Source organism: Vanessa cardui, chromosome 15, assembly GCF_905220365.1.
Source record: "Vanessa cardui chromosome 15, ilVanCard2.1, whole genome shotgun sequence".
Classification (NCBI taxonomy): Eukaryota; Metazoa; Arthropoda; class Insecta; order Lepidoptera; family Nymphalidae; genus Vanessa; species Vanessa cardui.
In genome coordinates, this window is record NC_061137.1 from 13,443,034 (window position 1) to 13,455,795 (window position 12,762).

Here is a 12,762-nt window from a genome sequence, read left to right on the forward strand (position 1 = left end):
TCCAATCTTTTATTTCAATTCAATCAGTCGAAAATCGAAGAAGATTTACACAAATTATATTAAGAATAATCAATGCATAGGTCTTAACTTTTCAATAACTCCTCTGTAAGCTACGATGTCATAAACAGACAGACACGCGACACTAATAATACCCCTCTTCTTTGTGGATTACGAATGAGCGCCAATCGTGAGATGAAATTAACATTACTGACATATATTGAATTTCACAGCGAAGGGCCGGCTCGAGTGTGTCATTGCCACACACATTTATTACGAGTAGAAATGTGACCGACATTAAACCATTCAATTTTCATATTAACTTGTGATTTCTTAACTTCACCGTATAATCAAGAGATTGTGAGGAAGTTTTGCCACTCGTGCTTCCTCCGGCTTGAGATGCCGTCAGAGATACAAACCGTTTTTATGTTCAATGTATTTAATATAAACAAAAACAAATTGTCAATGATGAAATATTTTATACTTATTTAGTATAAGTGAATCTTGTCTTCTTGATATTTTTGCTGATAGTATTCTTTGGTTACTGAGACACAGGCCTTAGAAGAATATACCCAATATCAAAATTCTATGGATTTCGGTGCTATCCGAGGCACTGGGGAATCACTCCGCTGACACATTTGTTGTTTCACTATTCCGACCATGAATTATATACAAGGAATTTTGACTATGCACGCGTATAAATCAAGAACTATAACAATAAGAACAGACTAGGGTTTGCACCGTGATAACTTTGAAACAGAAGTAGTAAAACCAGCATTTTTAGCCGACTTCAAAAAGGAGGAGGTTATCAATTCGTCTGTATTTTTTTTTAAATAAATGTAATGAAATTGGTATAGCTCAACTCATCCATAAACAAAGTTTTAGAAATAAATATAGTTAAAAAATAAAGAAATAACGAGATACATAAAAATAAACTGGCGGTAACTTTATCGTGTTTTAAAGTCCATTAAAAAGGGCGTGACCTTAAGGCGTACCAGCTATTAACTAGGAGAGATCATTTGTCTCAATACTTACACATATATAATATACAATATCATGTAGTTTAAGCCTTAGCTTTACTAAAAGTTAGAATAATTTCAACTCAAAGCAAAGATCGTTATCGAATATGGAGACATTACACTTGCTAATTAAACTGCCCTACCTCTTTGGAAAGTAATACTTATTACTGGAGATTACTGATGAGGATTGTGTTGGTCGGCCAGCAAACATTGCACTACTTTAACACCGTATAATGACATAATGACAACGACACAATGCCACTTTTCGTCGCCCGTGAGTAAGCCGAGCGCGTCTCGAAGTAATAAGAGCGACCTTGGAAACTGTATACGTGATGCGGTTTTTATGGGAGATCTTAACATCGCCTTGTGAAGGTACTTGGAATTTTACTATAAGTCGATTGGTAAGATGTACATTATCAATCGAAGTTTGAACTGAATATTGAAAAGTTACTTATTATTAAGAAGAACCGAAGAACAATAAGTGCCTCGCCCTCCGTTTTTCTCAAGTGTATCGCAAGAACCGCGACATCTAAACAGTTTTCACAAATTATGTTATTATGTTGCTGCTATAACAACCGATATGAAATTTATGTACCTACTGTTACCTTGTCAATATTACGGGACCGTTGATACGTCAGCCCTACTCGCATTTGTTTCAACCTGATAACTAAACATACAGATTGATAAACATAAAAATATCTCCCAAGTCTAATCTAAATCATAATATTCTTTATTAAGTAGCCTTTTAAAAACTAGGTTTGAATGATCACGCTATCATCGGTTCCAAAAATGAAATCTACCTATTATTACCACAAGAAATTTATTACTCATCACCACTGTTAAAGTGAAACGAATACCATGACCCGGGAAGGATATTGACTTTATAGAGTCGCATTAGGTCATTTTACTTTTCACGTATATTAGGTCGGTTCGATTTATATAACCGGTTGGAACGAGTTCGGCGAAGCGAATGACTCTGAAAATATTGCTTTCAGAGCGAACTTTAGTGAACGACACTATGAGCGTCATCCATCGTCCCATTGGATCCGATGGCGAGATCCATCATTCGATATATATTGCGACCGTCCAGTATAAATTGCCAAACTTACAATATATTGACAAATCATTGACATTAAGAATTTACATTTATTATTGTCAATAAAGGCATCAAAATCACAAAAGACTTGGAATATATAGAGTTTACGTTATAGGTGGCAAACGAGCAGGAGGCTCGCATTATGGAAAGTGATTACCACCGCCCATGGACATCTGCAACACCGGGGGGCTTGCAGGTGCGTTGCCTTTAAGGAGAAGTAGTACAAGGAAGGAACATATAGATCAGTTATACTTACTAATATTATAAATATGAAAGCGAGACTGACGTCATTATTTGAGCCGCAGAATTTAATAGACTCCTAATCAGTAGGACAATAAAACCGTCAGTTAAAAGTGGTATCTTAGAAGATTTAAACATAACTTATTACTAAAAGAAAGAAAAATAAAGAAACAATCTATTAGGTGGTTATTAGAAGTTTCACTTCTGGGCTACGTTTTCTTCACTGACCACATGTTCTGTGTAGACACCACCTCCAAACAAATTATTAGTGGTAAGTTTTATGTAAGCCCATCCTAGTATATAAGATATATAACATCTTAGTTCCCAAGGTCAATGCCAATGGTTATAATGTCTCACCATCAATGCTTTGAGAAGTGGTCACCACTCACCATTAGGTGGCAATCACCAATTCACATGTGCTACACATTACATAAAAAACTACTTATCTACGCGCGTGTGAATTTCCACTACTTCGACGTAATTAAAAATATTTTTAATTGCATGCTAATAATTAATTACGATAAAATAATAAGAATCTATTCGTTTATAATTAAATATTATTATGATAAATTTAATTACATACCTATTTTTTCATCTTACCTATAAGGTTCGCTCACAAATTTAACACATGTATTTATATATGTATGTACTCATTATGAAATCTTAATAGGATTTAAGTAAGCTGAGTTTCTTTCGGCGGTTCTTCTCAGGTCAGGATATTTTCTTTTCCGAACCGGTGGTAGTGTTTCAATTGACCATCATTAAGAAAGTGTAATACTTCTATATTGAATAAAATTATTTGTAGTTATTTGTCTCATACGTTATACAATAATGAAAGACGAAGCCGCGATCTAGAATATGTATTAATGTCAACGGTTTCAATACCAAAGTTATATGAATTCACAGCGAGACAAAAGTGTTTCGAAATATTTAATTACAATAATGATGAGTTTAACAATCGTATGATTGTTTTATTTATTTGTGAAGCAAATTTGACATAAATATTACTTCGGATTGTAGAACAAAGGCACGGAGCGCACGGAACATAAAAGTGTAGGAAGAAAAGCGAATACAAAATCAAAAGATATTGGAAATTTATGTACGTCAATAATTAATCATTAAGTTGCAGTATTTGACGTATTAACAAAGAAACGACTTTTAAAAAAATCTGCTGTATGGGAGTCTCTTTAAATATTTATTTTATTCTTTTTTTAATATTCGCTGTTATAGCGGCAACAGATATACATTAGTTGCGACAATTTCATCTGTTTAACTATCATGGTTCATGAGATACAGCCCGGTAAAAGACGGACGGACAAGCAGTGTGCGGGACACCGGAGTCTCAGTAATACGACCCCGTTTCACCCTTTAGGTACGGAACCTTAAAAGAGGGACCTGTCTTAAACTACTGGGAATTTATATTCGCTTTTAATTTTGTATTCGCTTTAATTGCTTTAAAGTCCCGTTAGACTCTATTTGGATAAATTATCCAGAACATCACAACGAGCAAAAATCGCACCAAATTGGCATTAAAATAATAATAACAACATTCAAAACTCTATAGCACGACAAAATAAAAATACCTCTAAGAGCTTTATTTAATAAAGTATATTTTGCCTTTTATTTTTAACTGAGTAATCTAACATTGGCAAGGAAGTTTGATTTTCGTTAATCCGAATGAAGTTTCTAATACAGAAAATTTCGGGCACAACGAACAGCCCCCAGAGAGGGTAGACCACGCAGGGCATAATGTATTAACTTTAAGTGCTTTTCGGTACACATTTCAAAATACCAGACTCCGAACTGTTATTGAGGAAATTTCGTCAGAAAAACTCAATTACTTTTATCGGCCCAAGCTAAAAAGAGTAACTACTGAGTTTCTTGCCGGTTCTTCTCGGTAGAATCTACTTTCCGAACCGGTGGTAGCTTCTCTTAATTGTAAAATGACGATTCAAAAGTGCTTGTAAAGCCTACTTGAATAAAGTTTATTTTGATTTTGATTTTAAGGCTTAATCCTAAAACACCACGATATGCCTCAAATACATACATATTATGTGTTACTATTTCTTAAATATTTACATCTGAATAAATTAAATGATAATTAATTAATGTTTTGACGTTACAAACTTAGTCATCAAACCCAAAACAAAAAATATTTTATTTTAAACATCTGTATGTTTGTACAGAATTTTCAAAATGGATATTATTATAAATATTATTAATAGAATTAATAAACAATGTATTATTATATGTAGATTAAAAGATTAAGACTAAATTAAAAAAAATACTTTTTAGTCTCAAAATCTGATGAGAATTTCAAAAGTTGTATCAATTTATTATTATAAAAAAATATAATTTATTAATTTAGTATTAAACTATTTGTTCGATTTTTTTTTTAATCTGTAAACTTCAAAATAGCATAAAACAGAATTGTTTTCTTTAACTTATTTAAATTTAGAACATTTTATTACTCTATACATAACACCAATTTAGCGTAGATAGCACCGCGGAGCTTACTTGTATTATAATATAATTATTTGTTATATTTAAATAATTTGTAAAGAAGCGACTGCGTAACGCGTTGCGCAAAATCTGGCTCTTAAATAAGTCTGGCTTAATCTCCTAATAACATCTAAAACATATTACAATTACTATTGGATCGAGTGTAGAATGTTCTTGTAATGAATTTATTAACTTCCTTGTCAATAAAATTGTTTACTTATTTCATATTAATTTGATTATCCTTAACACTGTTTGATCGAAAATTAACGAACGTCTATTATCTATTAAAATCTTTGATTATATTTGTTTTTTTTAAGTATTATAGTTTTAATATACACTTATTGCAAAACCTGTACAAAATAGATTAATATATAATCGTTCTTATGAATATTTTTATTATATTATCTAATGTATTTTTAGATAGAAAAAATAATAATATATAGAATTTTTCCTTTAATTATTCCTTATTAATATTTTAAATGATTTTGAGTTTAACTCACTATACTGATCAACTGCCGACTACATGGTGTCTCTTCAAATTGTATTTCAACCCATGAAACTTCGTGATACTAGAAATCAACCTGCAATATTCTGCAAGACAATCTTCTAACCACTGCGCCATATCAGTAATAATCCTTGACTTTGATATACTCGCCTTTGTTATATGCAACGTTCACGATGAATAACTATTTCAAAGAACAATGCAATTAATTTTTCATATACACTTCGATACAACCCTCTTAGTTAAGTTCCGTAGCTATTATCCTTGGACGATGAAAAAATGCTCAATATTTTGTACCGTCCACATTCGGTCTGCGCACGCGCACCGTATATAAGCTAGCCGCTGCTTCACCAGGCATCAGTCACTTGTCCAGTGTGATACCAACAACATCAACATGAAATTCTTGGTAAGAGCAAATTTTAAATAATAAATTAATATAAAAACTTTTTTTGTAAACATATTGTATTAGTCATATCAATAAAATCCCAATTTTATTGACCAATATATTATTTTTATAAACTTAAATAGAGCAAATCCTATAAATTATGATTGTGCAATATAATAATTATAAATAGAACGTTTTTCAAACATTAATTAATATGCTATTATTTCTTTCTTAAAAACATTAATTATGCTCATTTTATAATTAATTAAATGTTTTTCCTCAATTTACGAAAACTAGTAAAAAATGTAGTCAAAACTAGCTCATTACGAATATTTAATTAGATCGCTAGTCATTAAAACTCCGGTTAAAATTGATCTTAACTAGAAAATCACCGGTTCTCACACAGCACTAATATTTGCTTATAGCGCAACGTGCATTTCCCATCATTATAAATAATTTCACATTTTTAAATGCATATAATTTTATTTCTTCTTTTAAATTTAAATTAGGAAATCTTATGAAGCTGGAAACTGTTCCAAATTCAAAAGTTATGTTATAAATTCTCAAAATTATAAATACAATAACTTTATTAATAATATTTTGCTGTTACTCATAGATAATTAACTAAGTTCCATTGATTGTTTTTTAATAGCATATTTAAATCATAGATTACAATATGATTCACGTCATTAATGATTACTTACCAAAAGTCTAAGTCTAAACCTAAAAACAAAAGACTAAAGTTAGAAGCCTTTGTTGTGTAACTCGTAACGAGTCACAAAGGGCAGAACGAAATAAACAATTACAGATCAAGTCCGACAATTGTATTGTTCGATGGACATTGCGCCATCCAGGTCTGCACATTGGTCTATAAGTATACATAATTATCGCGGCTATACTACCGCCCCATGACCCAGACTATTGGCAAATGAAACAGCCCCATTCAAATAGTACTAAGTTTACATAAATGTATTTTACATGACTTTGTATTTTTTAAATGTTGAAAAAGAGTAACTCCTGAGTTTCTTGCCGGTTCTTCTCGGTAAAATCTACTTTCCGAACCGGTGGTAGCTTCACTTGATTGTAAAATGACGATTCAAAAGTGCTTGTAAAAGCCTACTTGAATACAATTTATTTTGGTTTGATTTGATAATGGCTTGTGTTACATATTTTTGTTTTCATTATAGATCGTAGTCGCCCTTACCATCGCAGCGGTCGCTGCTGAAGATGCTAAGAAGACCGAGAAGCGCGGTCTTTCCAGCCTCGGCTATGGTCTCGGATCCGGCCTTGGTTACGGTGGACACGGCATCGGTTACGGCGCTGGTTATGGTGGTCTTGGCTATGGTGGATACGGCGGATACGGTGGATACGGTAAGAATCTATGATCTTCAGAATATATAGTACTTTATAGAAATTTAAAAGCGTTTAAAAAGTACCGCAATTAGCACTTAGATTTCATTAAAATTTGAAATAAAACAATCTCGTTGGAACTATTTCTATAGACCATCCGCAGTTGAGTGCAACTTTAAATTGACCGAAGCCTTTACGTCTCGAGGCGCGAGCGAAGTTCCTTGATAGTTTGGATTCAAAGGTTTAAAGATGATTTCCTTTAAAAGTTTAGTTTTTGAGTTCTAGTTGAATTTGAAGTTCATTATTTTAATGGATTTTAATGAAAATTAGTCTCTAATGAATTATTTTAAAACGTGTAAATACTAAACGATGCAGTGAAAATACTTACATTCGAACATAAGTCCTAAGTAAAACTTAAACGCTAATCGCTGTAGTAAACTTAACTCTAAACATGCTTCCTCAAAATCTAACCCCGATCCTTAATTTGGTGAAAACCAAGAACTCTAATTAACTGCTAATTAGAAGCAATAACGAATGGAACTTGTTAAATCGAATAAGAGAATTCTCTCAACCGATTAAACTTTGAACTGTCGTATAAATTGTGAAGCCCGGGATCGAAGCGAACAAACAAAGGATACGTTTGAGAAACATTAGCGATGCAATAAAACAGCAGTAAACCTTGGAATCATTCCAGGAGATTAATAGTGGAGAAAAGCGTACTCAAACGCCCATTATCATTCAGTATAAAGAACGAACACATTCTATGATATATCACTCATTCGTTCGTGTTAAAATCAATTGTTACTATATTATTATTAATAATTTTGTTCCGACCAATCGGTGTTTTGATTTACTCAAATATGGTTAACATATTGTACTAAAATTTAATTCGGAATATTAAGATTCTGCAGTGTCCCCTAACCCTTAATGCATTTCAGTTAATTCTAGTTAGAGAAAGCACCAAGTTTACTGTCCAACATAAGTGTCCACTGCAAACGAAAAGCATCTTTATGTAGAGAGTATTAAATAACAGAATAGGTTATTTGCTTAGCAACCCTAAGTCAACGTATCGTCTGGATATATTACATGAATTTTGCCTTTAATCACCTTTGAATATAATTCATTTGTATAATGGGTGTACCGCAGGGAGACTTATAGGGCCATTTTTATTCAATGTGTTCATTACAGATACATTGTTAAATATCTCAAAACTAATTATAAAAAAAAAACATTATTTTAAATAAAGATCTTTAGTTTATTTTTATAAAAATAAAATTACATTGATAATGATTCAAACAATGAACTTAATTCGCACGTTGATAGATATAATTAACAGGTATACAATTTGAGGCGCTTATCTTGTCGATTGCTATTGCCAGTGTCACAGGGCATTTAAGAGAACGTGGGAACTTCAAAATCCTTGGCACACAACAAGCCATTGTAATTTCCTTATTGTTGACATCGGCTTTCCTAGCTGCTGGTTAAAAAATTACCACGTTATATTCATATGAATTTAATTTTGAAAAATTTAAAAATTCATACGAGCCGAGATGGCCCAGTGGTTAGAAGGAAAACATTGCGAGGGAACCTGCATGTGTCTAATTTCATAGAAATTCTGCCACATGTGTATTTCACTAAACCGCATTGGAACAGCATGGAATATGTTCCAAACCTGCTTCTCAAAGGGAAAGGAGACCATAGCCCAGCAGTGGGAAATTTACAGGCTGTTGTTGTTGTTGTATGTTTATAAGGCAGATATGAATTAATTAATCTTATTGTCTGATTAATAAAAATAAAACAAATAAATGATACACGAACTTCACTTGTAATATATGAGAATATCTTAAAAGACAAACTCCTGATTTCATAAGTTTGATCAGGAACTAAATAATTCCTTAAAATGTAAACTGGTAATATCTCAAAACGAAAATGATTAGTTTTATTAATCAATATAAACAGATTTTCAGGAACTATATCACAAAAAAGGTTTCATACAATTTCAATGTCATTTCAGTTCAAGACCTAAACTCTTATTTTTTTGTATCAAAGAAAAAAAACTCCGTGTAATTATTTTTACACTCCATCGATGTATTTTGAAGGAAATAAAAATATTCGTTGAATGGGCGTTTTTTTCGCAGCAAGTCATGCGGCAATAATAGATAGTCACGCGATGTGATTTGGGTTTTTTTGTACAAATTATTGGTAACCTTAACATTGAACATTCTTTTTGTAATCAGCCGCGCTCGTTCGATCACTATCGCCTTCTGACTCAATGAACTATTAAATATGATTCACAGTACAAACAAGATAAAATAAGTATACCTAAAGTTTCAATGAATACTGACGAGACTCTTTGCTTAGAAAATGCGTGTTTCGATTTAAAGCTGAGGGTTCAAGTTAAGATCGGTAAAATACACAAATATCTGCACCAGCGTGATAGGTATCAGTGGAATATGCTCTAAGAATGATCACAATTACCATGACAGGTTTTAACCCACCAGTGGTATATTAACGCTAATTCTTCGACGTTTTTAGTTGCGGCACCAGTAGCTGTCAGCAAGGTTTCATACACCACCTCCCACGGCGGTTACGGCGGTTTGGGCGGATATGGTGGATACGGAGGATATGGGTACGGACACAGCGGTCTTGGCGGATACTCCGGTCTCGGTGGATACTCCGGTCTTGGTGAGTAAAATTTTAGTTCGAATGTATTATCGCTATTGGTCTTTCAAAGCCACATCACTGAACCGAATTTGAGTAACTTCATTGTATCATCCAAGCTTGTGTTCCCCGTAAGGACATAGGCTATTTTTTATGGCAAGTAGCTGGTGACCATCTCCTAAAACACGAGCAAAGTCGCGATGATAACTAATTAATGTACACACATAAGTTTTAATGGTATATAATATATAACGTTTCGTGTACAGGTGGATACGGAGGCTACAGCGGTGGTCACGGTGGATACTACAGTGCCCCCATCGTCAGCGGATACGGTGGCTACTCCGGATACTCCGGCTACGGACACGGCATCGGCGGCTACGGCGCTCACGGCGGACTCGGCTACTACGGACATCATTAAGCCCAGCGCGCCCGTGCAAACAATATGTGTTCATAGATCAAATACTCGAAATTACGTAAGGTCATTGATTTGTACTTTTTAAACTCATTTAGAGAGCTTACTATGACAATCAATTACGTAGAACTCCGCTCACAAACTAGAGTTATATTTATGTGATACTTTTACAACGATTTTTGATAATTGTACATATGTAATAAACTTATATATTTACCTAACTTTATGTTTGATTGTTATGTATCCTTCCTCGATTACATGTGACTTTAAACTTACGTAGTCGATTATTACTGAAATCAACTATAACAATACTGGTTCTCGATAATTAGTTACCAAAGTTTGAAATGAAAAATAATTTAATTACCTTTTTTAATAACAAAATCATTAATTCACTACAAGCATTTCGTTCGCTCCGCTACACATAAATTAATTTAATTTCCTTTACTTAAATATTTAAAATGATTTACTTCGTTTTGTTTCGGTAATTTCTTTTAGCAAATTAAGTGATTATTGGGCAAAATATTTTCTTTGTCATATAGAAATTTAAACCATAGTAACATTTGAAGAATAAAAGTTAATGTGACACTTTCTTGTTCATAATATCAGTAGAGAAGTTGCAGCACAGTACCCAATTGTTTCAGGTTATAATCGACTTTCATGTATAAGATATTCTCTTAGGGAAAAACAGCATTTATTATTAAATGTAAACACAGGATGTAAACCTTTAGAATATTTACTCGCTCATAGGTAATAAGGGAATTACAATTATTACATTCATACGTCGACATACATTCTTAAGAAACGTTAAGATTGATAGAAATATAGATTGCTCAAGCTATTTCGATTTTTAATTGGTGCGTCGAAAGGAAACAATTTACTAGCTAATGTTACACATTTGCACAATTTTAGCAAATGAACACTAATTACATGATTATAGTTTGAATGACGTATGTACAGTCAAAATCAGAAAGCCTTCGTCAGTTTTCAAATTTATTCCTTTATCAAGTCTTAAACTCTTAGTACCTTTTGATTGTAAACTTCGAATCATTGCGACGCAATATGTCATTCTCGATCAGTGAAGCAGATTATCGCTCATACTGAGCACACGAAAATAGATCTTAAGGTGACGAACCTTTTCTTACCCCGACTATACAGACAAGCAACAACGCACTAGGATTTACTATATACTGAGTTCAGTTCATTATTCAACTTAACAGTTTTTTGCTTTTATCTTATCGCCTTGGCTGAGTATTCTAAATTCGAATTTAATTAACATATGTCTGCAGATAAGTGCACAATAGTATATGTATCATACAATATCTGACGACCTACTTGGTCGAGTCGAGTATACACTGGTTTTCATGGGTAAGCCGCTTCCGATACGTGTTCGATTCCCGGACGAGTCGATTTAGATATAATTCATTAGTTTTCTGTGTTATCTTTGGGTGTTACCGTTGTTACTTGTGATTTTCCATAACTTAAGTGCTTAGCTGCTTACATTTGGATCAGAGTGTGAATGTATGCGATGCTATCCAATATTTATTTAATATATTCATATTCTTGATTAGTATAGATAATATATCTATCTATATATATTTACTATAGACTATTATTATTACCTATCAGTATTAGTCAGCCTTACGAAAGCGAAGATAACACAGAGACAGATAACGTCGTTAGAGGCATTTTGATGTCTTGCCCTCTCGCTTTATTGAAGGTTTGGTCTTCCGGAAGAAGAGAGCATTGAATCATTGCGTTGATATTGCAACAACGCGGGTCACGCTGTCATGGGCACAGCGTCGAAGTTGCCGCACGCAGGGTAATTACTACTTGCACTGTTGTCAAACTGTGTGCCTCATGTACATTGCATCGCACTGAGGCACTTGTACCTTCTTTCTGAATTCTTCTACCTTTGTAAATGAGGTATCATGTGATCGGAGTAAGGAAAACTGCTCGTGTCTAATTTCATGAAAATTCTGCCACATGTGCATTCCACCAACCCGCATTGGAACAACGTGGTGGAATATATTCCAAACCCTCTCCTTTATGGAAGAAGAGGCCTTAGCCCAACAGTGGGAAATTTACAGGTTGTTACTGTACTGTACTGTGATTGGCTCCTGTTTAGTGTTGTTAGTGTGACGGCTTCACTATCAATTACTCCAATCTCAAAATCTGATGGGAAATCCATACGAGAAGCAACAGTTTAATTAGAGGATATTGGCATGTTACCAAATCTCATTTATTTCCTCCTTCTTGGTTAGTGATTGAGTCGGGCCGGGCCGACAAGTAGTAACAGTCAGTCTGAAGCTGGAAATAGAAATAGAAACTTTACTTTTCTTTACTTGCATGCTATGATATATCCTGTGTCGGCCATTTTCCCTTGGGCCACCTTTCGAAATCGGTCGGGCGAAATCGGTCAAGAGGACATAGGGACTAAAGGGACAGATTAGGGCTTAAACAGAGATTTAAATTAGTGAGAAACTCATAAACTATTTATTTACTTCCTAATATGAAGACAAACAGTTATAAAAAATAAAGATATTTAAAAAAATCACAAACCAATCAAGTTTTTACAAATAAGTAAAACATAAGTCGTAA

The 12,762-nt window shown here is 33.4% G+C and overlaps 1 protein-coding gene across 1 annotated transcript; it reads left to right on the forward strand.

Annotated features, from left to right (window-relative positions):
* Positions 1-5,623: 5,623 nt before the first annotated feature.
* On the forward strand, positions 5,624-10,385 carry LOC124535855 (keratin-associated protein 19-2-like). The gene is made up of 4 exons (XM_047112244.1): positions 5,624-5,762; positions 6,929-7,112; positions 9,627-9,776; positions 10,019-10,385. The coding sequence occupies exons 1-4, from the start codon at positions 5,751-5,753 to the stop codon at positions 10,168-10,170; spliced, it is 498 nt and encodes a 165-aa protein (XP_046968200.1). The 5' UTR covers positions 5,624-5,750; the 3' UTR covers positions 10,171-10,385.
* The last annotated feature ends 2,377 nt before the right edge of the window (positions 10,386-12,762 follow it).

What these genes read in the sequence shown, in the direction of transcription:
- LOC124535855 (XM_047112244.1), top strand. An exon ending in CGGCGGATACGGTGGATACG is followed by an intron (nt 7,113 to 9,626) that starts GTAAGAATCTAT and finishes CGACGTTTTTAG; the next exon opens with TTGCGGCACCAGTAGCTGTC. An exon ending in CGGTGGATACTCCGGTCTTG is followed by an intron (nt 9,777 to 10,018) that starts GTGAGTAAAATT and finishes TTTCGTGTACAG; the next exon opens with GTGGATACGGAGGCTACAGC.